General features: G+C 62.1%; 3 protein-coding genes across 5 annotated transcripts in view; 2 read left to right on the plus strand and 1 right to left on the minus strand.

Moving 5' to 3' along the window:
- PDE4A (phosphodiesterase 4A) overlaps nt 1-10,695 on the plus strand; it is a 16,207-nt gene extending 5,512 nt beyond the window's left edge. Inside the window, exons 2-7 of the mRNA XM_053933013.1 lie at nt 1,444-1,608; nt 3,025-3,124; nt 3,747-3,901; nt 4,652-4,774; nt 6,129-6,311; nt 7,752-10,695. Of these exons, the coding sequence (XP_053788988.1) occupies nt 1,444-1,608; nt 3,025-3,124; nt 3,747-3,901; nt 4,652-4,774; nt 6,129-6,311; nt 7,752-8,486 (1,461 nt within the window). The 3' untranslated portion in view covers nt 8,487-10,695. The remainder of the gene's footprint in view (nt 1-1,443; nt 1,609-3,024; nt 3,125-3,746; nt 3,902-4,651; nt 4,775-6,128; nt 6,312-7,751) is intronic.
- A 566-nt stretch (nt 10,696-11,261) lies between these two features.
- YIPF2 (Yip1 domain family member 2) lies at nt 11,262-15,813 on the plus strand. 2 transcript variants are annotated; one of them, XM_053933063.1, is made up of 8 exons: nt 11,262-11,405; nt 11,508-11,602; nt 11,692-11,772; nt 11,874-11,956; nt 12,704-12,820; nt 13,536-13,696; nt 14,959-15,138; nt 15,619-15,813. In XM_053933063.1, the coding sequence occupies exons 2-8, from the start codon at nt 11,586-11,588 to the stop codon at nt 15,706-15,708; spliced, it is 729 nt and encodes a 242-aa protein (XP_053789038.1). In that variant the 5' UTR covers nt 11,262-11,405; nt 11,508-11,585; the 3' UTR covers nt 15,709-15,813. The 2 variants fall into 2 exon arrangements, with proteins under 2 accessions (XP_053789038.1, XP_053789037.1); XM_053933062.1 differs by having other exon boundaries at nt 11,265-11,405; nt 11,874-11,961.
- Nucleotides 15,814-16,632: 819 nt separating this feature from the next.
- CARM1 (coactivator associated arginine methyltransferase 1) lies at nt 16,633-25,058 on the minus strand. Of its 2 annotated transcripts, XM_053933060.1 has the most exons (16): nt 24,889-25,058; nt 22,264-22,389; nt 22,082-22,188; nt 21,895-21,999; nt 20,751-20,861; nt 20,473-20,650; nt 20,296-20,386; nt 19,325-19,406; nt 19,125-19,210; nt 18,956-19,045; nt 18,724-18,861; nt 17,557-17,646; nt 17,354-17,466; nt 17,169-17,246; nt 16,995-17,063; nt 16,633-16,905 (listed from the first exon to the last, which is right to left on the minus strand). In XM_053933060.1, the coding sequence occupies exons 1-16, from the start codon at nt 25,031-25,033 to the stop codon at nt 16,769-16,771; spliced, it is 1,746 nt and encodes a 581-aa protein (XP_053789035.1). In that variant the 5' UTR covers nt 25,034-25,058; the 3' UTR covers nt 16,633-16,768. The 2 variants fall into 2 exon arrangements, with proteins under 2 accessions (XP_053789035.1, XP_053789034.1); XM_053933059.1 differs by having other exon boundaries at nt 16,995-17,246.
- Nucleotides 25,059-25,755: the final 697 nt, after the last annotated feature.

The raw sequence follows: 25,755 nt of genomic DNA on the forward strand, positions 1-25,755 counted from the left end.
CCCAAAAAACTGCTGCCAAAAACACCCCCAGACCCCCAAAAACACCCCTGACACCCAACAAAAACACCCCCGGACCCCAAAAACACCCTGACCCCCTCCCCACTGATGAGTGCGTCTTTTGGGTGTATTTTGGGTGCATTTCGGGGTGTTTTGGGTGTATTTTGGGTGTATTTTGGCTGCATTCCCGGTGTATTTTGGCTGTACTCTGGGTGTATTCTGGGTGTATTTTGGGTGTATTTTGGCCACATTCCTGGTGTATTTTGGCTGTATTTTGCTGTATTCTGGGTGTGCTCCCGGCGCATTCCAGCTGCATTCCCGGTGTATTTTGGGTGTATTCTGGGCATATTCTGGGTGTATTTTGGTTGTATTTTGGGTATATTTTGGCCGTATTCCCGGTGTATTCTGGGTGTATTTTGCTGTATTTTGGCTGTATTTTGGCCGTATTCTGGGTGTATTTTGGCTGTATTTTGGCCACATTCCTGGTGTATTTTGGCTGTATTTTCCTGTATTCTGGGTGCGCTCCCGGCACATTCCAGCCGCATTCCCAGTGTATTTTGGCTGTATTTTGGGTTTATTTTGGCTGTATTCTGGGTATATTTTGGCTGTATTTTGGCTGCATTCCCGGTGTATTTTGGCTGTATTCTGGGTGTGTTTCGGGTGTATTTTGGCTCTATTTTGGCTGTATTTTGGCTGTATTTTGCTGTATTCTGGGTGCGCTCCCGGCGCATTCTGGGTGCGTTCCCGGTGTATTTTGGGTGTATTTTGGGTCTATTTCAGCCACATTTCAGGTGTATTTTGGCTGTATTTTGGGTGTATTTTGCTGTATTCTGGGTTTATTTTGGCTGTATTTTGGCTGTATTCTGGCTGTATTTTGGCCGTATTCCCGGTGCATTTTGGCTCTATTTGGCTGTATTTTGGCTGTATTTTGCTGTATTTTGGCTGTATTTTGGCTGTATTTTGGCTGTATTTTGGCTGTATTTTGGCTGTATTCTGTGTGTATTTTGGCTGTATTTTGGGTGTATTTTGCTGTATTCTGGGTGTATTCTGGCTGTATTTTGGCCGTATTCCCGGTGTATTTTGGCTGTATTCTGCTGTATTTTGGGTGTATTTTGGCTGTATTTTGCTGTATTCTGTGTGTATTTTGGCTGTATTTTGGCTGTATTTTGGCTCTATTTTGGCTCTATTTTGGCTCTATTTTGGCTCTATTTTGGCTGTATTCTGTGTGTATTTTGGCTGTATTTTGGGTGTATTTTGGCTGTATTTTGGCTGTATTTTGGCTGTATTTTGCTGTATTCTGTGTGTATTTTGGCTGTATTTTGGCTGTATTCTGGCTGTATTTTGGCTGTATTTTGGCTGTATTTTGCTGTATTTTGCTGTGCTCTGGGTGCGCCCCTGGCACCGCGTTCCCGGTGACCCCCCCCCGTGCCCCCGTGGCCCCCCCAGGAGCGGGACCTGGTGCGCACCTTCGGGATCCCGGAGCGGGCGCTGCTGGGCTACGCGCGGGCGCTGGAGCAGCACTACCACCCCGACGTGGCCTACCACAACAGCCTGCACGCCGCCGACGTGCTGCAGTCCACGCACGTCCTGCTGGCCACCCCCGCCCTCGACGTGAGCCCCCCCGAGAGCCCCGGCCCCCGGCGGGGGCACCCGTAAACGGGGGGGGGTCCATGAATGGGTGGGGGGTCCATGAATGGGTGGTGGGATCCATAATTGGGTGGGGGATCCATGAATGGGTGGGGGGTCCATGAATGGGTGGGGGGGTCCATGAATGGGTGGGGGTCCATGAATGGGTGGTGGGATCCGTAATTGGCTGGTGGGATCCATAAATGGGTGATGGGACTCATAAATGGGTAGGGGGATCCATAAATGGGTGGGGGGTCCATGAATGGGTGGGGGGTCCACGAATGGGTGATGGGATCCATAATTCGGTGGTGGGATCCATAAATGGGTGATGGGACTCATAAATGGGTAGGGGGATCCATAAATGGGTGGGGGGTCCATGAATGGGTGGGGGGTCCTGTAAATGGGTGGGGGGTCCCACGAATGCGTGATGGGATCCCTAATTGGGTGGTGGGATCCATAAATGGGTGGGGGGTCCATGAATGGGTGGGGGTCCATGAATGGGTGGGGGGTCCATGAATGGGTGAGGGGGTCCATGAATGGGTGATGGGACCTGTAATTCGGTGGTGGGATCCATAAATGGGTGGGGGGTCCATAAATGGGTGAGGGGGTCCATGAATGGGTGGGGGGTCCATAAATGGGTGGTGGGATCTGTAATTGGGTGGTGGGTCCATGAATGGGTGGGGGGTCCTGTAAATGGGTGGGGGGTCCCACGAATGGGTGATGGGATCCGTAATTGGGTGGTGGGTCCATGAATGGGTGGGGGGTCCATAAATGGGTGGGGGGTCCATGAATGGGTGATGGGACCTGTAATTCGGTGGTGGGATCCATAAATATGGGTGGGGGGTCCATGAATGGGTGGGGGGTCCATAAATGGGTGGTGGGACTCATAAATGGGTAGGGGGATCCATAAATGGGTGGTGGGATCCATAAATGGGTGGTGGGACTCATAAATGGGTGGGGGGTCCTATAAATGGATGAGAGGATCCGTAACTGGGTGGTGGGACCCATAAATGAGTAAGGGGTCCCATACATGGGTGATAGGATCCATAAATGGGTGGGGGGACTCATAAATGGGTGGTGGGATCCATAATTGGATGATGGGATCCGTAATTGGGTGGGGGGTCCCATAAATGAGTAAGGGGTCCCATACATGGGTGATGGGACCCATAATTGGGTGGGGGATCCATAAATGGGTAGGGGGTCCTGTAAATGGGTGTGAGGTCCTGCAAATGGGTGGGGGGGGTCCCATAAATGGGTGGTGGGAGCAGTTCTGGGTGTGATTTTGGGGTGAAGGCACCCATAATTGGGTACTGCAAGTGGACACAGGGACCCATGTAAGGGTGGGGGCACCCGCTGGGTTTTTGGGGGGGGGTCTGAGGGTGTCCCTCCCCCCCACCCCAGGACGTGTTCACCGACCTGGAGGTCTTGGCCGCCCTCTTCGCCGCCGCCATCCACGACGTCGACCACCCCGGGGTGTCCAACCAGTTCCTCATCAACACCAGTGAGTGCCAGGGGTCCCTCCCCGTGTCCTGGGGGTCCTTCCCTGTGTCCTGGGGGTCCCTCCCCGTGTCCTGGGGGTCCCTCCCCGTGTCCTGGGGGTCCCTACCTGTGGCCTGGGGGTCCCTCCCCGTGTCCTGGGGGTCCTTCCCTGTGTCCTGGGGGTCCCTCCCCTTGGCCTGGGGGTCCCTCCCTGTGCCCTGGGGGTCCCTGGGGGTCCCTCCCCGTGTCCTGGGGGTCCCTCCCCGTGTCCTGGGGGTCCCTCCCTGTGCCCTGGGGGTCCCGGGGGTCCCTCCCCGTGTCCTGGGGTCCCTCCCCGTGTCCTGGGGTCCCTCCCCTTGGCCTGGGGGTCCCTGGGGTCCCTCCCCGTGTCCTGGGGGTCCCTCCCCTTGGCCTGGGGGTCCCTGGGGTCCCTCCCCGTGTCCTGGGGGTCCCTTCCCCATGTCCCAGGAGTCCCAGGGGTCCCTCACCCCATATCCCAGGGGGTCCTGGGGTTCCTCCCCATACCCTGAGGGTCCCTTCTCATGTCCTGGGGGGTCCTGGAGGTCCCTCTCTGTGCCCTGGGGGGCTCTGGGGTTGCTCCCCGTACCCTGAGGGGTCCCGGGGGTCCCTCCCGGTGCCCCCAGACTCGGAGCTGGCGCTGCTCTACAACGACGAGTCGGTGCTGGAGAACCATCACCTGGCCGTGGGCTTCAAGCTGCTGCAGGAGCGCGACTGCGACATCTTCCAGAACCTGTCCCGGCGGCAGCGCCAGGCCCTGCGCCAGATGGTCATCGACATGGTCAGCACCCCGAAACCCAAATCCCTGACAAAACCCCAAATCCCTGCCAAAAACCCCAAATCCCTGCCCAAAAACCCCAAATCCCTGCCCAAAAACCTGAAATCCCTGCCCAAAACCACCCCAGGCCCTGCGCCAGATGGTCATCGACATGGTCAGCACCCCGAAACCCAAATCCCTGACAAAACCCCAAATCCCTGCCCAAAAACCTGAAATCCCTGCCAAAAACCTGAAATCCCTGCCCAAAACCCCAAATCCCTGCCCAAAAACACAAATCACTGCCCAAAAACCTGAAATCTCTGCCCAAAAAACCCAAATCCCTGCCCAAAAACCCCAAATCCCTGCCCAAAAACCCAAATCCCTGCCCAAAAAACCCAAATCCCTGCCCAAAAACCCCAAATCCCTGCCCAAAAACCCCAAATCCCTGCCCAAAAACCCGAAATCCCTGCCCAAAAACCCCAAATCCCTGCCCAAAAACCCCAAATCCCTGCCCAAAAACCCAAATCCATGCCCAAAGCCCCAAATCCCTGCATAAAAAACCCCAAATCCCAAAACCAGCCCCAGCGCCCTCTGCTTGACGGTCATCCACATGGTCAGCACCCCAGGAACAGCCCCCAAAACCCCCAAAATTCCCCCTCAACGCCTCGAAAAGCCCCCCCCCAGCCCTGCCCCAGGTGGTCGCTGACCCCCCCCCCCCCAGCCCCCCCCGCAGCCCCCCGAGTTTGGGGTGCTGCTGACCCCTGCCCCCCCCAGGTCCTGGCCACGGACATGTCCAAGCACATGAGCCTCCTGGCTGACCTCAAGACCATGGTGGAGACCAAGAAGGTGACGAGCTCGGGGGTCCTGCTGCTGGACAACTACACCGACCGCATCCAGGTGTGGGGGGGACCCCCCAAAAACGGCCTGGGGGGGGTCCCCGAGGGGTCCTGGGGTCGTCTCGAGGGGTCCTGGGGTGGTCTCGAGGGGTCTTGGGGAGTCCTGGGGTGGTCTTGAGGGGTCCTGGGGTGGTCTTGAGGGGTCCTGGGGCGGTCTCGGGGGTCCCCGAGGGGTCCTGGGGTGGTCTCGAGGGATCCCCGAGGGGTCCTGGGGTGGTCTCGAGGGGTCCTGGGGTGGTCTCGAGGGTCCCCGAGGGGTCCTGGGGGGTCCTGGGGTGGTCTTGGGAGTCCCCGAGGGGTCCTGGGATAGTCTCGAGGGTCCCCGAGGGGTCCTGGGGGGTCCTGGGGTGGTCTCGGGGGTCCCCGAGGGGTCCTGGGGTGGTCTCGAGGGGTCCTGGGGCATCCTGGGGTGGTCTCGAGGGATCCCCGAGGAGTCCTGGGGTGGTCTCGAGGGGTCTTGGGGGGTCCTGGGGTGGTCTCGAGGGGTCCTGGGGTGGTCTCGAGGGGTCCTGGGGGGTCCTGGGGTGGTCTCGGGGGTCCCCGAGGGGTCCTGGGGTCGTCTCGAGGGGTCCTGGGGTGGTCGTGGGGGTCCTCGAGGGTCCCCGAGGGGTCCTGGGGTGGTCTTGGGGGTCCCCGAAGGGTCCTGTGGGGTCCTGGGGTGGTCTCGAGGGGTCCTGGGGGGTCCTGGGGTGGTCTCGGGGGTCCCCGAGGGGTCCTGGGGTCATCTCGAGGGGTCCTGGGGTGGTCGTGGGGGTCCTCGAGGGTCCCCGAGGGGTCCTGGGGTGGTCTCGGGGGTCCCCGAGGGGTCCTGGGGTCATCTCGAGGGGTCCTGGGGTGGTCGTGGGGGTCCTCGAGGGTCCCCGAGGGGTCCTGGGGTGGTCTTGGGGGTCCCCAAGGGGTCCTGGGGGGTCCTGGGGTGGTCTCGAGGGGTCCTGGGGCGTCCTGGGGTGGTCTCGAGGGTCCCCGAGGGGTCCTGGAGGGTCTCGAGGGGTCCTGGGGGGTCCTGGGGTGGTCTTGGGGGTCCTGAAGGGGTCCAGGGGGTCCCCAAGGAGGCCTGAGGGGATCCTGGGGATGGTCCAGGTCTCCTGGGGGGGTCCCCAAGGGGTCCTGGGTGACCTGAGGGTCCCTGAGCTGCGCTGGGGGCTGTGAGGGGCCCAGGGGGTCCTGGCTGTCCCCGAGGTGGCCCGGGCTGCCCCTGAGGTAGTCCAGGTGTCATCCTTGTCCCCGAGGTGGCCCCGTGTGGCCCGAGATGGCCCTGTCTGCCCTGAGGTGGCCCCGTGTGGCCCAGGGCGGCCCTGGTTGACATCCCTGTCCCCGAGGTGGCCCAGGTGGCCCAGGTGACACCCCGTCCCCAGGTGCTGCGGAACATGGTGCACTGCGCCGACCTGAGCAACCCCACGAAGCCGCTGGGGCTGTACCGGCAGTGGACGGAGCGGATCATGGAGGAGTTCTTCCGCCAGGGCGACCGGGAGCGGGAGCGCGGCATGGAGATCAGCCCCATGTGCGACAAGCACAGCGCCTCGGTGGAGAAATCACAGGTGAGGGCACCTGGCACACCTGGGCACACCTGAGCACACCTGGGGAGACACCTGGGCACACCTGGGCACACCTGGGGACAATGGGAGATCAGCCCCATGTGCGACAAGCACAGCGCCTCGGTGGAGAAATCACAGGTGAGGGCACCTGGGCACACCTGGGCACACCTGGGGAGACACCTGGGCACACCTGGGCACACCTGGGCACACCTGGGGGACACCTGGGCACACCTGGGCACACCTGGGGAGACACCTGGGCACACCTGGGCACACCTGGGCACACCTGGGGGACACCTGGGCACACCTGGGCACACCTGGGGAGACACCTGGGCACACCTGGGCACACCTAGGGGACACCTGGGGGGACACCTGGGGACACCTGGGCACACCTGGGCACACCTGGGCACACCTAGGGGACACCTGGGGGGACACCTGGGGACACCTGGGCACACGTGGGCACACCTGGGGGGACACCTGGGGAGACACCTGGGCACACCTGGGGAGACACCTGGGCACACCTGGGGGGACACCTGGGGACAGTGGGCACACCTGGGGACACCTGGGGGACATGGGGACAGTGGGAGATCAGCCCCATGTGCAACAAGCACAGCGCCTCGGTGGAGAAATCACAGGTGAGGGACACCTGGGCACACCTGGGCACACCTGGGGAGACACCTGGGCACACCTGGGCACAGCTGGGGGGACACCTGGGCACACCTGGGCACACCTGGGCACACCTGGGCACACCTGGGGGGACAGCGGGATCAGCCCCAGGAGTGACAAGTGCCACCAGCAAGAAACCACAGGTGCAAACCCCTGCGATGTCCCCAATGTCCCTGATGTCCCCAGTGTCCCCTCTGCTGTCCCTGCTGTCCCCGGTGCTGTCCCGGTGCTGTCCCTGCTGTCCCCGGTGCTGTCCCCGCTGTCCCGGTGCTGTCCCCGCTGTCCCCGCTGTCCCGGTGCTGTCCCGGTGCTGTCCCCTGTCCCTGGTGCTGTCCCCGCTGTCCCCGGTGCTGTCCCCGCTGTCCCCGGTGCTGTCCCCTGTCCCCGGTGCTGTCCCCGGTGCTGTCCCGGTGCTGTCCCGGTGCTGTCCCGGTGCTGTCCCCGCTGTCCCGGTGCTGTCCCCTGTCCCTGGTGCTGTCCCCGCTGTCCCCGGTGCTGTCCCCGCTGTCCCCGGTGCTGTCCCCTGTCCCCGGTGCTGTCCCGGTGCTGTCCCGGTGCTGTCCCCGGTGCTGTCCCGGTGCTGTCCCCGCTGTCCCCGCTGTCCCGGTGCTGTCCCGGTGCTGTCCCGCTGCTGTCCCGGTGCTGTCCCCTGTCCCTGGTGCTGTCCCCGCTGTCCCGGTGCTGTCCCCGCTGTCCCGGTGCTGTCCCTGTCCCCGGTGCTGTCCCGGTGCTGTCCCGGTGCTGTCCCGGTGCTGTCCCTGAGCGCTGTCCCCTCCCCAGGTTGGCTTCATCGATTTCGTGGTGCAGCCGCTCTGGGAGGCCTGGGCCGAGCTGGTGCACCCGGACGCGCGGGAGATGCTGCGGGCGCTGCACGAGAACCGCGAGTGGTTCCGGCTGCGGGCGCCGCAGAGCCCCGAGCCGGGCCCGGAACCGGCACCGGGAACCGCCCCGGCACCGGGGACAGCACCGGGAACCGCCCCGGGAACCGCCCCGGCACCGGGGACAGCACCGGGAACCGCCCCGGGAACCTCCCAGTTCTGCTTCGAGCCCCTCCCGGGAACCGCTCCAGGACCGGCACCGGCACCGGGAACGGCCCCGGGAACCCCCCTGGGACCGGCACCGGGAACCGCCCCGGGAGCCGCCCGGTTCTGCTTTGAGCCCCTCCCGGGAACCGCCCCAGGAACCGGCCCGGGAACCGCCCCGGCACCGGGGACAGCACCGGGAACCGGCCCAGGAACCGCCCGGTTCAGCTTCGAGCCCCGCCCGGAAACCGCCCTGGCACCGGCACCGGGACCGGCACCGGGAACCGCCCCGGGAACCGCCCCGGGAACTCCCCGGTTCAGCTTCGAGCCCGCCCCGGAGCCCGCCCCGGGAACCGGCCCGGGATCGCCCCGGTTCCACTTCGAGCCCCTCCCGGGAACCCCCCCGGGAACCCCCCCGGGACCGCCCCGGTTCCGCCTGGAGCCCCCCCCGGGGCAGCGGGGGGAGGGGCCGAGCTCGGATCGCTCTCCCTGACTTTGGGGTTTTTTTATTTCTTTTTATCTCGATTTGGATCCTTTTCCTTGGTTCTTATGAATTTTTTATTGGGATTCTTTTTATTCATTTTTATTTTTAATTTGGATTGTTTTTATTGATTATTATTTTAAAATTTTAATTCGGATTCTTTTTATGTGGATTACTTTATTGTTATTTTTCATTTGGATTTTTATTGGGATTCCTTTTATTTATTTATTATTATTTCTTATTTTAAGTGGGATTATTTTTATTTATTCTCATTTCAAATTGGATTTTTAAAATTGGGATTCTTTTTATTTAGTATTAATTATTGGGATTTTAAAATTATTTTGATTTTTTTTAGTTTTATTTGGGTCATTTTTATTGGGATTATTTTTTATTTTTCTTTTTTAGTTTTATTTGGGATTCTTTTTATTGACATCATTTTTCTTGAGATTTTTTCCCACTTGGATCACTTTTATTGGAATTTTTTCCCGTTGGGGTTATTTTTATTTTTATTTTTATTTTTTTTTTAATTTCGATTATTTTTTAATGAGATTTATTCTTACTGGATTTTTTAATTGGAATTTTTTAATTGAAATTGAATTGCTCTCATCAGAATGATTTTATTGCTATTATTTCTTTTTAATTTTTTAAATTGTTCTCACTGGAAATCTTTATTGGAATTATTTTAATTGGAATTATTTTCATCAGCTTTATTTTTGCAGAATTATTCTTTTTTCTGACATTCTTTTTTGAGAATTGCCTGCATTGGGCTCGAATTATTGGGATTATTTTTATTGGAATTCTTTTATTGGGATTTTTTTATTGGGATGGTTTTACCGGGATAATTCCAATGGAAATTTTTTTCATTAGAATTATTTTGATTTATTTTTTTATCGGAATTGTTTTAATGGGATTATTTGATCAGAATCATTTCTACTGGGAATGATTTTATCAGAATTATCAGAATTATTTTATCAGAATGATTTTATCCGAATTATTTTATCAGAATTATTTTTATCTGAATCATTATTTTATCGAGATTCTTTTTATCGGGATTATTTTTATTGTGATTATTTTTTCAGGATTATTTTATCAGCATTATTTTTATCTGAATCATTATTTTATTGGAATTATTTTATCTGGATTATTTTTATTATTTTATCTGGATTATTTTTATTAGGATTATTTTATTGGAATATTTGTATCAGGATTATTTTTTTATTATTATTTTATTAGGATTATTTTATCCTGATTATTTTACCAGGATTATTTTATTAGGATTATTTTTTATAATTATTTTATCAGGATGGTTTTATCCGGATTATTTTATCGGGATTATTTTATTATTATTTTATTTGGAGTATTTTATCAGGATTATTTTATTTGGATTATTTTATTCAGATTCTTTTATTAGGATTATTTTATTCGGATTATTTTATTATTATTCTTTTATTCGGATTATTTTATTCAGATTATTTTATTTGGATTATTTTATTATTATTATTATTTTATTCAGATTATCTTATTCAGATTATTTTATTCGGATTATTTTATTATTATTATTTTATTTGGAGTATTTTATTCGGTTCATTTTGATTGAATTAATTTCAGGGTTTATTTTGGGGGGGGGTCCGAGGAGGGGAATTTTTATTCTATTTTTTAAAAAACGCGAAAAGACAAAAAAAGGCAGAAAATTCCCCCCCCCCCCCCCCCAAGAGCAGCAGGGAAGGAAAGGAGGGGGGGGGGTCCCCAAAAGCCATGGCTGGGGGGGGGGCGGGACCCCCAAAATCTGCCCCGTTTGCACAGGGACCCCCAAATTTGGGGGGGGGTCCCCCCGCCCCCCCCGAGCTGCAGCAATACCGGGGTGCCCCCCCCCATTTTGGGGGGTTTGGGGGGGGGTCTGACCCCAAAATTCTGATTTTTTTTTTGGGGGGGGGGTCCCCATTTCTGGCCCTGCTGTAGCATTTTTTGGGGGGGGGTCACCCTGCGCGGGGGGGGGGGAGGGGTCGTGCAGAGCTTTTATTTTTGTACCGGCGGCGGCGCTGAAAATCCCGGGAATTGTGGGGAGGGGGGACCCCCGAAACCCCCCCCCAAAAAAAAAAAAAAACCAAAAAAAACCCAAAAAAACTCGCGGGGGGGGCGGGGGTGACCCCCCCCAACCCCCCCCCCCCATTGTCACCCCCTTCTCCCGCCAGCGGCTCCAATAAAGAGGAGAAGGGACAGAGAGGAGGGGTCGTTTTGGGTCTGGGGGGGTTTTGGGGGGTCCTGGGGGGATTTTGGGGGGGTCTGTGATTTTTTTTGGGGGGGGGGGTCTGTGATTTTTGGGGGGGGGGGTCTGTGATTTGGGGGGGGGGGTCTGTGATTTTTTTTTGGGGGGGGTCCCCGCTGTGGTGGTTTGGGAGATCCCGGGTGGGTTCTGCGCGTACTGGGGAGGGGTCCGGGGGGGTTTTAGGGGTTCTGGGGGGGTCCCGGTGTTGGGGGGGTTTTGGGGGGGTCTGGGGTCTCCCCCTCCCCCCCCCGGGGGTCTCGGCCGCCATGCCCGGAACCATCGCGGGGCGGAACGGCCGCGGCGGGAGCGCGGGACGGGCGGGGCCGGGAGGGACACGGACCGGGCGGAACCACCGCGGCCGGGGCGCGGGGGGGGGCGAGTCCACGTCGGCGGCGCCGGCGGTGAGCGGTACCGGCGGTACCGGGACGGTACCGGGAGGGCCCCTGGGGGCGGGGGCGAGACCGGAGGGGTCTCCGGGGCCGGGGTCTTTATCGGCAGAGCGGGGTCGGTACCGGGAGGGTCCCGGGTTGGGGGGGGGTCTGGGGAGGTCCCTGGAGCGAGCCGGTACCGGAGCGGTCTCCGGCCGGTACCGACGGTTCCTCACAACCCGGCCTGTCGCGTCCCGGCAGCGAGAGGCTCCTACATGGACGAGCCCCGGCTTCACGGTGAGTCCCGTGATTGCCCCGGTGCCGGTTCTGGTCCCGGTCCCGGTGCCGGTGCCCGTTCCCCGGTGCCCGTTCTCCCCATGACCCCCCGGGTCCCCTCAGACTCGCAGGAGGCGCCGGAGCCGCCGCCGGGAGGCTCCGTGACGGTGCCGGTGCCGGAGCCCCCCGAGGACGGGGACGATGCCGACACGGCCCAGGTGGGTCGGGGGTCCCGGGGCGCTCCCGGTGCCGCGGGGGCTCCGGGCGGAGGCCGGGACTGACCCCGGCCCGGTGTGACCCCGCGCAGCTCCTGGCGGGGCAGCGGCAGCCGCGGGGCTTCTGGACCTTCGAGTACTACCAGGCGTTCTTCGACGTGGACACGCGGCAGGTACGGAACCGGCACCGGGAACCGGCACCGGGAACCGGCACCGGGAACCGGGAACCGGCACCGGGAGCGGCCCCGGCTGAGCCCTGCCCGCGTCCCCGCAGGTGCTGGAGCGCATCAAGGCCTCGGTGGTGCCGGTACCGGGCAAGAACTTCGTGCGCCACCGGCTGCGCAACAACCCCGACCTGTACGGTGAGGGACGGGCGGGAGCGGGGCCGGTCCCGGTGCTGCCCCGGTCTGGTCCCGGTGCTGGTCCCAGCGCCATTTCCCTCCCATCCCATCCCCGGTTCCATTCCCGGTTCTATCCCGGTTCCATTCCCGGTCCCATCCTGCTCCCACCCTGGTTCTGTCCCGGTCCCGCCCCGGTTCTGTCCCGCTTTCATTCCCGGTTCCATTCCCGGTCCCGCCCCGGTTTCATTCCCGGTTCCATTCCCGGTTCTGTCCCGAATCCATTCCCGGTTTCTTTCCCGGTTCCATTCCCGGTTCATTCCCGGTCCCGCCCCGGTTCTGTCCCGGTTCCATTCCCGGTTCTGTCCCGAATCCATTCCCGGTCCCGCCCCGGTTTCATTCCCGGTTCCATTCCCGGTTCTGTCCCGGTCCTGCCTCGGTTCTGTCCCGCTTTCATTCCCGGTTTCATTCCTGGTCCCGTCCCGGTTCCATTCCCGGTTTCATTCCCGGTTCTGTCCCGGTTCCATTCCCGGTTTCTTTCCCGGTTCTGTCCCGGTTCCATTCCCGGTTTCTTTCCCGGTTCTGTCCCGGTTTCATTCCCGGTCCCGCCCTGGTTCCATTCCCGGTCCCGCCCCGGTTCTGTCCCGGTCCCGCCCTGGTTTCATTCCCGGTTCTGTCCCGGTCCCGCCCCGGTTCCATTCCCGGTTTCATTCCCGGTTTCATTCCCGGTTTCATTCCCGGTCCCGCCCGGTCCCGCCGCCCCCAGGCCCGTTCTGGATCTGTGCCACGCTGGCGCTCGCCTTGGCCATCGCCGGGGACCTGTCCCAGCTCGGCTCCGCCCGGGGCGGCCCCGAGCGCCGGTACCGGCCCCGCTTCCACCTCGGTGAGGGGGGGCGCGGGGGGCGCGGAGCCCCTGGGGGGTCCCTGGGGGGGTCTGGGGGTATTTTGGGGGATCTGGGGGTATTTTGGGGGGTCCTTGAGGAGGTCTGGGGGGTCCCTGGGGGGGTCTGGGGGTATTTTGGGGGATCTGGGGGTATTTTGGGGGGTCCTTGAGGAGGTCTGGGGGGTCCCTGGGGGGGTCTGGGGGTATTTTGGGGGGTCCCTGGGGGTATTTTGGGGGGTCTGGGGGTATTTGGGGGGGTCCCTGGGGGGGGTTCCCCGGGTGATTTGGGGGGCTTTGGGGTGACCCTGACCCACCCCCACCCTGGAATGGGGGTCTGGGCCCAACCTGGGACTGTTCCCCTGGGTCGGGGGGGGGGGGCTCAGGGACCCCCACAAACCCCCCCGTGCCCCCCCAGTGCCTGTGGGTCGGGGAGGGGTCTCAGGGGGGGGGTCAGGGAGGGACTCAGGGGGGCTCAGAGACCCCCATAAACCCCTCCCGTGCCCCCCCAGTGCCCCTGGGCTGGGCAGGGGGCTCAGGGGGGGTTATGGGGGGGTCTCAGTGGGTTCAGGGGGGGTTCAGGGAGGGACTCAGGGGGGTTCAGGGACCCCCACAAACCCCCCCCATGCCCATGGGCTGGGCAGGGGGTTCAGGGGGGGTTCAGGGGGGCTATGGGGGGGTCTCAGGGACCCCCACAGACCCCCCCGTGCCCCCCCAGTGCCCGCGGCCCTGGCCCTGGTGTTCTCCTACGCGGCGCTGGTGCCGCTGGGGCTCTGGGGGTGCCTGCGCCGCGCCCGGGGGGGCTCGGGGGGCTCCTTCAGCCTCCTGGAGACCCTCTGTGCCCACGGCTACTCGCTGAGCGCCCTCGTGCCCGCGGCCGTGAGTGGGGGGCTGCGCCGGGGGGGGTGGGAGGGGTCCTGGGGTGGTTTTTGGGGGGTCCTGGGGTGGTTTTGGGAGGTCCTGGGGTGGTTTTGGGAGGTCCTGTGGTGTTTTTGGGGGACCTGGGGTGTTTTTGGGAGGTCCTGGGGTATTTTTGGGAGGTCCTGGGGTGGTTTTGGGGGGTCCTGGGGTGGTTTTGGGGGGCCCTGGGGTATTTTTGGGGGGTACTGAGGTGTTTCTGGGGGCCCTGGGGTGTTTTGGGGGTGTCTGGGAAGGTTCCTGGGATGTTTTGGGTGGGTCCCAGTCTTTGGGGCGCTGTGGGAGGGGCCCTGGGGTGTTTTTGGGGGGTCCTGAGGTGTTTTTGGGGGGCCGTGGGGTGTTTTTGTGCCCCAGGTTATTGTTGGGATCCCTGGGCGATGTTTTTGGGGGTCCCCAGGTGATGTTTGTCCCCAGGTGCTGCTTTTGGGTGCTGTTTTTGGGGGCCCTGGTGATAATTTGGGGTCCCCAGGTGCTGGTTTTGGGTGATATTTTGGGGTCCCCGGTGCTGATTTGGGGTCCCCGGTGCTGGTTTTGGGTGCTGTTTTTGGGTGATATTTTGGGGTCCCAGGCGCTGTTTTTGGGTGATATTTTGGGGTCCCCGTGCTGACTTGGGGCCCCGTGCCCTCTCTCCCCAGGCGCTGTTTTTGGGTGATAATTTGGGGTCCCAGGTGCTGTATTTGGGTGCTATTTCGGGGTCCCCGATGCTATTTTGGGGTCCCCGTGCTGACCTGGGGCCCCGTGCCCTCTCTCCCCAGGCGCTGTTTTTGGGTGATAATTTGGGGTCCCCAGCGCTGTTTTTGGGTGATAATTTGGGGTCCCCAGCGCTGTTTTTGGGTGCTATTTTGGGATCCCGGTGCTGATTTGGGGCCCCGTGCTGTTTTTGGGTGCTGTTTTTGGGGTCCCAGGTGCTATTTTGGGGTCCCCGTGCTGACCTGGGGCCCTGTGCCCTCTCTCCCCAGGCGCTGTTTTTGGGTGATATTTTGGGGTCCCCGGTGCTGTTTTTGGGTGCTGTTTTTGGGGTCCCCGATGCTATTTTGGGGTTCCCGTGCCCTCTCTCCCCAGGTGCGGTTTTTGGGTGATATTTTGGGGTCCCCAGTGCTGTTTTTGGGTGCTGTTTTTGGGTGATATTTTGGGGTCCCTGGTGATATTTTGGGTGCTGGTTTTGGGTGCTGTTTTTGGGGTCCCCGGTGCTATTTTGGGGTTCCCGTGCCCTCTCTCCCCAGGCGCTGTGGGCACTGCCCCTGGCCTGGCTGCGCTGGGCAGTGCTGGCCGCGCTGGCCGTGCCCGGGGCCGCGCTGGCCGCCACCTTCTGGCCCCCGCTCAGGGCCGGTGGCCGCGGGCCAGCGCTGGCCGGGGGGGCCGCGCTGCTGGCCCTGCACACCCTGCTGGCCCTGGGCTGCCAGGTACCCCAAACTGGGGGGGCTGGGACCCCGGAACGGCCCTGGGGGGGAAATAAACCCCAAAATGGACCTGGGGGGGGAATAAACCCCAAAATTGCTCTGGGGGGGGGGGAAAAAAACCCAAAAATGGCCCTGGGGAGGGGGGGAAAAAAACCAAAAATGGACCTGGGGGGGAATAAACCCCAAAATGTTCCTGGGGAGGGGAAGAAATCCAAAAATGGACCTGGGGAGGGGGGGAAATAAACCCAAAAATGGACCTGGGTGGGGGGGGGAAATAAACCCTGAAATGTACATGGGGAAGGGTCTGACACCCCACAAAATTTACCTGGGGGGGGAATAAACCCCAAAAAATTTTCCTGGGGAGGGGAATAAACCAAAAAATGGCCCTGGGAGGGGGAAAATGAACCCCAAAATGCTCCTGAGGGGGTCCTGGGGGGCGTTGGGGACCCCCCCAGTCCCTCTGACCCCCTTTTCCCTTCCCAGCTGTATTTCTTCGAGCCGCTCTCCACGCCGGGATCTGGGGGGGCTCCCGCGGGGATCCCCCCCTCCAACGCTTCCCACCCCGCACCATGAGGGGGGGGCTGGGCTGGGGGGACCCCCTGGATGGAGGGGACCCCCCCAAACCCCCCCAGACCTCGCTCAGCTCCACCACCCCAAATAAAATCGGGGAGTCTCCGATTCGTGCCCCAGAGACTTTGGGAGTCCTCAGGGATTTTGGGAGCCCCCTGAGATTTTGGGAGCCCTCAGGGATGTCAGGAGCCCCCAGGGATTTCAGGAGTCTCCAGAGATTTTCGGAGCCCCCAAGGATTTCGGGAGCCCTCAGGGATTTTGGGAGCCCCCTGAGATTTTTAGAGCCCTCAGGGATTTCAGGAGCCCCAAGGGATTTCGGGAGCCCTCAAGGATTTTGGGAGCCCCCTGAGATTTCGGGAGCCCCCAGAGACTTTGGGAGCCCTCAGGGATTTTGGGAGCCCCCAGGGACTTTGGGAGCCCCCTGAGATTTTGGGAGCCCTCAGGGATTTCGGGAGCCCCCAGGGATTTTGGGAGTCTCCAGAGACTTTGGGAGCCCCCAGGGATTTCGGGAGCCCCCAGGGATTTTGGGAGCCCCCAGTTCCCCCCCCGGGAAGCCCCCAGAGCGGCCCGAGTGTGGAAACCCTCCCGTTTATTCAGACTACAGCCGGAGCAATTCCAGATCCGCTATTCCTACAGGCCGGGGCCGCCCCCGCCCGGCCCCGCCGCCGCCCCCGCCGGGCACCGGGGGAGGGGACCCGGCCCGGGCCCGAACGGGGCCAAACCCGCGGCTCTCGGGACATTCAGGCCCGTTCCCGGCGGGATTCCCATCCCGGGGGGGGATTCCCGATGGAGGGGGGGAATTCTCGCCCCCCCCCACCCCACCCCATCCCGGGAATCCGAGCGGTAAAAAAACGAACCTTCCCCCCCCCACCACCACCACCCCCCGCCCCATCCCCGAGAAAAACAAAAACAACAACAACAAAAAAAAAAATCCCAAAAAAATCAAAAATCCCCTCCGGGTCCGGCACGGAGCGAGGGGGGAGGGAGGGACCCCCGGGGCGGGGGGGGTGGGGGGTCCCCGATTTTGGTTTTTCCTGGGTTTTTGGGAGCCGGGGGGGGCCCTTTAGCTGCCGTAGTGCATCGTGTTGGTGGTGATGGACATGGGGGAGGCCATGGAGATGGGGGGGCCCCCCATGGTGAACTGGCTGTTCAGGGGGTAGTGGGTGCTGGAGCCGGCGCCGCTCTGGCCGCTGGACGAGCCTGGGGGGGGCACAGGGAGGGAGGGGGGGGGTCAGGGAGGGGGTCTGGAGCACGGAGGATTTTTATGGGTGGGGGGGCTCGGGGGGTACCTTGCACAATCCCCGTGCTCATGATGGAGCCCATCCTGGAGTGGGTGTGGTTGACGATGCCGGTGTTGGCTGTGGGGTGGGGGGTGGGGGGGCACGGTGAGGCTGGGGGGGTGGGGGGTTGTGAGACCCCCCCCCCCCCCCCACTCTCGTTCTGAGCCCCCTCCCCGGGCTCACCTAACGGGATCAGGTTGTTGTGGCCCACGTTGGAGCCGCCGGCGATGACGCTGCTCAGGTCGTAAGCCGCCGGCATCCCTGCGTGGGGACAGGGGGGGGGTCAGAGCCCCCCCCAAAACCGGGGGGTGACCCCCCCCCCACCACCGGACCCTCCAGGACCCCCCCCCAGACCCCCCGGGACCCACCGGCCACGGCCATGCCCGTGCTCATGTTGTAGGTGCTGCCCGTGTTCCACATGTTCTCCGACGGCGACGTGTAGTGGGAGCCGGGGGGGGGCGAGGGGGTCGTGCCCGTGTACCTGGGGAGGGGGGGGTTGTGAGGGTTTTTGGGGGGAGGGGGGGCCGTCCTGGGGGTCCCCCCCGGCCCCGCAGCCCCCCCCCGGCCCTACCTGAAGAAGGGGTTTTTCAGGTCCAGGAGGTTGGAGGACTTGGAGCCTGTCTGGTCCACCTGGGCCACGATGCTGATGTCGTAGCTCTGTCTGGGGGGGTGGTGGGGGGGGGGGACAGCCCGTGAGACCCCCCCCCCCTCAAAAAACACCTGGAGCGGGGTTGGGACCCCCCAAATGGAGCTGGGGGCAGGGCACAGAGACCCCAAAGTGCAGCCAAGGGGGGGTTGTGAGAGCCCAAAATGGCCCTGAGGGGCATCTGGGTCGTGGGTGCCCCCCCCCACAGGTATAAATACAGCCCTGAAACTGGGCCAGACCCCCCCCAGTCCAAACTGGGCCAGACCCCCCCAGTCCAAACTGGGCCAGACCCCCCCCCCAGTCCAAATTGGGCCAGGAGCCCCCCCCGGCTCCTGGCCCCGTTCCAGAGGTGCCGAGGGAGCAGCGGATCTGGAGCGGGCCACGGGTGGGGAGGAGGGGGCTTGGGGACCCCCCCGTGCCCCCTGAACCTGCCCCTATTCCCCCCAAATCCCCGCAGGAGCCCTCCCCCAACCTCCCCCAGATGGGTACCCCCTCAAATCCCCCCCCAAACCCCCCATGCGCCCCCCAATTCCCCTAAATCCCCCCCAAAGCCCCTCTGTGCCCCCAAAGCCGTCCCAATTGCCCTAAATCCCCACCCCAAACACCCCCTGTGCCCCCAGAGCTCCCCCAATTCCCCCAAATCCCCCCATGCACCCCTCAGTTCCCCTAAACCCCCCTCAAACCCCCTCTGTGCCCCCAAAGTGGCCCCAATTCCCCTAAATCCCCACCCAAACACCCTCTGTACCCTCAGAGCTCCCCCAATTCCCCTAAATCCCCCCCAAAGCCCCTCTGTGCCCCCAAAGCCGCCCCAATTCCCCTAAATCCCCCCCAAAGCCCCTCTGTGCCCCCAGAGCTCCCCCAATTCCCCCAAATCCCCCCCCAAACCCCCCATGCGCCCCCCAATTCCCCCAAATCCCCACCCCAAACCCCCCGTGCGCCCCCAGAACTCCCCCAATTCCCCTAAATCCCCCCCCAAAGCCCCTCTGTGCCCCCAAAGCCGCCCCAATTGCCCCAAATCCCCTCCCCAAACCCCCTGTGCGCCCCCAGAACTCCCCCAATTCCCCCAGAGCCCCCCCAGAGCCCCCTGCCCACCTCTTGTTGGCGATGAGCAGACAGGTCCCTGAGAGCGTGTCCCCGGCCTTGGCGAAGAGCGGGGACTGGAACAGGCACCGCACCTGGTACCAGTGGGTCAGCGGCTCCGTGGGGGCCGTCGAGAGCCACACCGTCATTCTGGGGGGGGTCACGGGGGGTCAGGAGGGGGGGTCAGACCCGGCCCTGCCCCCCCTCGCTCCTCCCCGGGGACCCCCCCCCACCCCACACCTACATGGAGCCGATGAAGGCCACGTCGAACCAGAAGGCCAGGCCGTGCACCAGCCCCGAGTGCAGCATGTGGAATTTGAAGGGGATTTCTATCCTGGAGGACAACGGGAATTACTGGGGGGTGGGCAGAGACCCCCCCTCCCCGCCCAGGCCCCCCCTCAGGCGTCCCTCACCTGTGCAAGTCGCCCTCCTTGGCTTCCAAGAAGTTCACGGTGTATTTGACGGATTTGGCCATTAAAATCCGGATGTCGAAGGTGTCCTGGGAAAAAGGGGGGGTGGGCTCGGCTTTGGGACCCTCCTGGCTCGCCCAAAGCCCCCCCGGGACGGCCCCTGGACCCCCGGGATGGCCCCTGGACCCCCAGGAGTCACTCACCACCACGGGCTGCCTGAAGTACTCGTCCACGGCGGCCCCGCGCAGCGCCGAGAGGTCAACGCCGTGGAAGGAGGGCTGGTACCTGTGGGACACCCCAGAACTGGGAATGGGAACTGGGAATGGGACTGGGAATGGGAACTGGGAATGGGACTGGGGACAGGGAAATGGGAATGGGGAATGGGAATGGGGACTGGGAATGGGACTGGGAATGGGAATGGGAACTGGGAATGGGAACTGGGAACTGGGAATGGGACTGGGAATGGGAAATGGGAATGGGACTGGGACTGGGAACTGGGAATGGGAATGGGGAATGGGAATGGGACTGGGAAATGGGAATGGGAACTGGGAATGGGGACTGGGAATGGGGACTGGGAATGGGAAATGGGAATGGGAACTGGGAATGGGACTGGGAATGGGGACTGGGAATGGGAACTGGGAATGGGAACTGGGAAATGGGAAATGGGAATGGGACGGGGGAATGGGGACTGGGAATGGGAAATGGGAATGGGGACTGGGAAATGGGAATGGGGACTGGGAATGGGGACTGGGGACTGGGAAATGGGAATGGGGACTGGGAATAGGGATTGAAACTGGGAATGGGACTGGGAATGGGAACTGGGAAATGGGAAATGGGAATGGGACGGGGGAATGGGGACTGGGAATGGGAAATGGGAATGGGGACTGGGAATGGAACTGGGACTGGGAACTGGGAATGGGGGAATGGGAATGGGAAACGGGGAATGGGGATTGGGAATGGGGACTGGGACTGGGAATGGGGACTGGGAAATAGGAAGGGGGACTGGGAATGTGGATTGAAACTAGGAATGGGACTGGGAATGGGAACTGGGAATGGGGAATGGGAACAGGGACGAGAACTGGGAATGGGAATGGGGATTGAAACAGAGAACGGGGACTGGGAATGGGGACTTGGAATGGGAACAGGGAACGGGAATGGGGCTGTGCAGCCTCACCAGAAGTTGGCCTTGGTGAACTGCTCCATGTAGAGCTGCTCGTCCGTGAAGGGCGCCAGGTGCACGTCGCCGATCGTGGGGAACATATTCCCTGGGGGAGGGACGAGCTTGGAGCCTGGGGGGGTCCCGCGGCTCCTGGGGACCCCCGGGGGACCCCCCCCCCTCCCCGGCGCTCACCACTGGGCTTCAGGTACTTCTTGGCGTGCAGGTAGCTCTCGAGCATGCGCTCGTTGAAGAGCATGTAGCCCATGGGCTCCGAGATGATGATGTCCACCTGCTCGGGCAGCGACACCTCCTCCACCTTGCCCGGGATCACCACGATCCGCTCCGTCAGGTTGTTGCTCTTCACCAGCACCTGGCAGAAGGGAAAAGGGGAGAAGGGGATGGGGTCAGGCCGTGGGAGGACCCCCCCCCCCCCCCCCAGGCTCATGGAGAGCCCCCCCCCCCCAGCTCACCTCGGCGTGCTGGGCCATGGTGCTGGCTTCCACCGCGTAGATCTTGCGCGCCCCGGCCTGCGCGGCGAAGAAGGAGAGGATCCCGGAGCCGCAGCCCACGTCCAGCACGATCTGGGGAAGGGGAGGGGGCGGCTGGGATCCTCGAGGAGCCCCAGGCTCACCCGGGCCCGGATCCCAGCGGATCCCGGGGATCAGGGCGCCCAAAGCCGCGCTGATCCCGCGTTTGATCCCGTGGGAACGGCAGCAGCGGGGCCGGCCCACCCCTCGCCGGGTGTGCTCCCCAAGGATGTGGGAAACAACCCAACTTCCAGCTCTGGGATGAAGCTGTGCTGCTGGAGCTAGAGCCAGACCCCCAAAATCAGGCTGGTTTGTCCCAAAAGGAAGCCAGGCTTCCCAAAAAACGGGGCAGGTTCTCCAAAAGATGAGCCGGGATTCCCACCCGAATCCAAGCTGGATCCTGCCCAAGACCCAGCCAGATTCCCCTCAAAACCCAGCCAGATTCCCCCCTAAAACCCAGCCAGATTCCCCCTAAAACCCAGCCAGATTCCCCCCCAAAACCCAGCCAGATTCCCCCCTAAAACCCAGCCAGATTCCTCCCAAAACCTAGCCAGATTCCTTCTCCAAACCCAGCCAGATTCCCCCCAAAACCCAGCCAGATTCCCCCCTAAAACCCAGCCAGATTCCCTCTCCAAACCGAGCCAGATTCTCCTCCAAAACCCAGCCAGATTCCCCCCTAAAACCCAGCCAGATTCCCCCCTAAAACCCAGCCAGATTCCCCCCTAAAACCCAGCCAGATTCCTCCCAAAACCTAGCCAGATTCCTCCCAAAACCTAGCCAGATTCCTTCTCCAAACCCAGCCAGATTCCTTCTCCAAACCCAGCCAGATTCCCCACTAAAACCCAGCCAGATTCCCTCTCCAAACCCAGCCAGATTCTCCTCCAAAACCCAGCCAGATTCCTTCTCCAAACCGAGCCAGATCTCCCAAAAACCAGAGCCAGGTGCCCCAAACCTCAACCAGACCCCACCAAAACCCAAGCCAGGCTTCCCCCCTAAACCAGTCTCGACAAAAACCGAGTCAGAGCCTCCCAGAGCGAGCCGGGTCCCCCCCCAAAAGGAGCCCAAGAACCAGCCCGGCCCCTCAGACCTTGTCCTTGAAGTCGCTGTGGTTCTGCAGGATCGCCCGCTGGTACGTCCCCGTGCGCACGTAGTCCTGCATCATGTTCTGCTGCTGGGACAGGTACCCGTAGAACTGCCGGACACACGGACGGGCTGTCACCCCGGGAGCCCCCCCCCACCACCGGGAACCCCCCCCCAGGAGCGGGAATTCCCACCTGGAAGTACTGCACGGCCGAGGACTCCTCCGTGCGCTCGCTGAACACCGAGCGCTCCGTGTTGTGGCCGCGGCAGTTCTTCAGGATGTTGTAAAAGGAGCAGAAATCTGGAGGGGTGGGGGGTGTGGGGGTTATTGGGGGGTCCCGGGGGAGTGTGGGGGGGATGCAGGGGGGCTTCGCACCGGTGGGGGTCCCGAATTGCAGCAGCACGCTGTTGCAGCCCAGCGTGATGATGAAGGATTGCTTCCCCACCCGGCTGCACTCGGTCTCGCGCGACACGGAGCACTTGAACACGCAGACGTCCTCATCTGGGGGGGGGGGGAAATGGGAATTGGGGGGGGGGGAAATGGGAATTGGGGGGGAAAAATGGGAATTGGGGGGGAAAATGGGAATTGGGGGGGGGAAAAATGGGAATTGGGGGGGAAAAATGGGAATTAGGGGGGAAAAATGGGAATGGAGAGGGGGGAAATGGGAATGGGGAGGGGGGGAAATGGGAATTGGGGGGGGAAATATGGGAATTGGGGGGGGGAAATATGGGAATTGGGGGGGGGAAATATGGGAATTGGGGGGGGGAAATGGGAATTAGGGGGGGAAATGGGAATTAGGGGGGGAAATGGGAATGGGGGGAAAAATGGGAATGGGGGGGAAAATGGGAATGGGGGGGGAATATGGGAATTGGAGGGGGGGAAATGGGAATGGAGAGGGGGAAATGGGAATTGGGGGGGAAAAATGGGAATGGGGGGGAAATGGGAATGGGGGAAAAAGGAATTGGGGGGAAAATGGGAATGGGGGGGGAAATGGGAATGGAGGGAAAATGGGAATGGGGGAAAATGGGAATGGGGGGAAAATGGGAATTGGAGAGGGGGGAAAAGGGGAATTGGAGAGGGGGGAAATGGGAATGGAGGGGAAATGGGAATGGAGGGGAAATGGGAATTGGGGGGGAACGGGAATGGGGAGGGAAAATTGGAATTGGGGGTGAAAATGGGGAATGGAGGGGAAAAGGGAATGGGGGGGAAATGGGAATTGGGGAAAAATGGGAATTGGGGGGGAAAAATGAAAATGGGGGGGAAATGGGAATGGGGAGGGGGAAATGGGAATGGGGGGAATGGGAATTGGGGGAGGGAAAATGGGAATGGGGGGGAAATGGGAATGGGGAAGGGGAAAGGAGAACGGGGCGGGCACGGAGGGAAATGGGGTGGAATGAAAGGAAAAAGGGAGGGGGCAGAGAGAAAAGTGAGGGGAGCGCCAGGCCAGGCCCCCGGCCCCGGTCCCGAGCCCTCCCAACAGAGCGGGATAAAGCACAATTAACCTAATTAACCTCTAATTACAGCGGGGGAGGGCTCCCTAAAGCACGGCCCGGGGCGGGGAGGAAGGGGGAGCAGCCGGAATTCCCGTCAGAAACGGGGATTTGGGGTCCGCGGGTGCAAGGGAGGAGGGCGGAGGGGCTGGGATCGGCACAGGAGTTGGGAAAAGCCCCGGGAGCCATCCCGGGAGTCGGCCCCGTCCCGGGGACCGGGAGCCATGCCGGGAGGCACCCCCGGAGCCGGGAACGGCCCCGGGGAGGCAGGAAAAACCGACCCAGCCGCTTCCCAAAAAAATCCCGTTTTTCCTCCCGGGAAGTTGCGGGAGGGACCGCGAGCGGCGGGCGGCGTCCACCGGGAGCACCTGCACCGGGCCGGGAGCGGGAACCCCGCGGGCCGCGGCTCTTTGTGGGCGATGAAAGCACCGGCAGATGTTCCGGCAGACGCCGCACGGGCGGCCCGGACCCCCCGGAGCCCCCGGCCCGGCGCACAAAGGCTGCTCCGGAACGGCTTCCGCAGGCTCCGGGGGGGGGGGAGCTCCGGCTCTCCCGGCGGAGAACGGGCCGGGCCGGCACCGGGAGGAGCTCGGAGCGGCCAACGTGCCTCAGTTTCCCCCCCCCACGCCGCTCGCCGCATCGGTGTCAAAGCCGCGCGTTAATGATTCCCGCCCGTTAATGAACGCCGAGGGGAGGGGGCCGGGGGTCGCCCCCCGGTACGGATCTCAGCCCCGGGAGCAGCGGGAATCCCGGCGGGGGCGCGGCGGACCCCGAGCACAAAGCGCAGGAGGAGATCGCCGGGTCCGGGGGGGAAAAAAAAAGAAAAAAAAAAAAAAAAAAAAAAAAAAAGAGGAGGAAAAAGCCCCAAAGCCGGGGAAGAGCCGGGACCGTGCGCCCAGACAAAGAGGAGTCGGCGCCGCCGCCGCCCCCCGCGCCCCCCGAGCCACGGCGGGGGCCGGGAAGGTCACGGAATTGGGGCCGTTTCGGGTAAAAGTGGCCAGGAGGGGGGGGCGGGGGGGGGGGATGGGAATCAACTTTCCGTAGCCTCCGGAAAAGCCGGGGGACGGGGACCCCCCCCCCAGCCCCAGCCCGAGCTGCCCCCCGAGCCCCCGGCCGGGCGGCGCCGAGACCCCCGAAAGGTGACGGGCACTCAAAGCCCCCCACCCCCGAGGTCCTCTCCGGACCCCCCAGGCCAGCCCAGCCCCCCCCAGGCCCCAGCCCCCTCCCCACCCCTGCAGGCCCAGCCCCCCCCCCCCCGGACCCTCCGCACCCCCCCGAGCGCCCCCACCCCCCCCATCTCCCACAGACCCCTCAGGGCCCCCCCAGCTCCCCACGGAGCCCTCAGGGCCCCTTGCCGACCCCCTCCCCATCCCCAGAGACCCCTCGGGGCCTCCTCTGGGCCCCTCCCCTGCCGTGACCCCTCAGGGCCCCTCCCCCATCCCCTCAGAGCCCCTCACCCCCCTCCCCCGCCGGGCCCCCCGCCCCGCTCGGGCCCTCCGCGCGCACTCACGGCCGTAGAGGGCGATGGCGGCGCTGTCGGGGCCGGTGCGGACCTCGAGGCGCAGCGGCTGCTGCTCCTGGTGCCGCTGGATCTCCCCGTTCGCGTCCCCGACCGTGAGGAGCCGCACGCCGGGGAACACCGACACCGCGGCCATCTTGGACCGCGCCGCGCCCCGCCCACCCGGGGCCCCGCCCCCCGACCCGGGCCCCGCCCACCCTGACCCGGGCCCCGCCCGGACATGGCCACGCCCCCTCCCGTCGCGATGGCCACGCCCCAAGAACGGCAGCGGCCGGGCCTGGTGCGCCCCCTGGCGGGCGGGAGGACACCGGGAACGGGCACCGGGACACCGGGAATGGGAACGGGCACGGGTAACGGGCACCGGGACACCGGGAATGGGCACCGGGAACGGGCACGGGTAACGGGCACCGGGACACCGGGAATGGGCACCGGGAACGGGCACCGGGACACCGGGAATGGGAACGGGCACGGGTAACGGGCACCGGGACACCGGGAATGGGACACCGGGAACGGGCACGGGTAACAGGCACCGGGACACCGGGAATGGGAACGGGCACGGGTAACGGGACACCGGGACACCGGAAACGGGCACCGGGAACGGGCATGGGTAACGGGCACCGGGACACCGGAAACGGGCACCGGGAACGGGCACGGGTAACGGGCACCGGGACACCGGGAATGGGAACGAGGAACGGGCACCGGGACATCGGAAATGGGAACGGATACCGGTAACGGGCACCGGGACATCGGGAATGGGACACCGGGAACGGGCACGGGTAACAGGCACCGGGACATCGGGAATGGGAACGGATACCGGTAACGGGCACCGGGACATCGGGAACGGGACACCGGGAACGG

This window comes from Vidua chalybeata (genome assembly GCF_026979565.1).
Source record: "Vidua chalybeata isolate OUT-0048 chromosome 33 unlocalized genomic scaffold, bVidCha1 merged haplotype SUPER_33_unloc_1, whole genome shotgun sequence".
In the NCBI taxonomy this organism is placed as follows: Eukaryota; Metazoa; Chordata; class Aves; order Passeriformes; family Viduidae; genus Vidua; species Vidua chalybeata.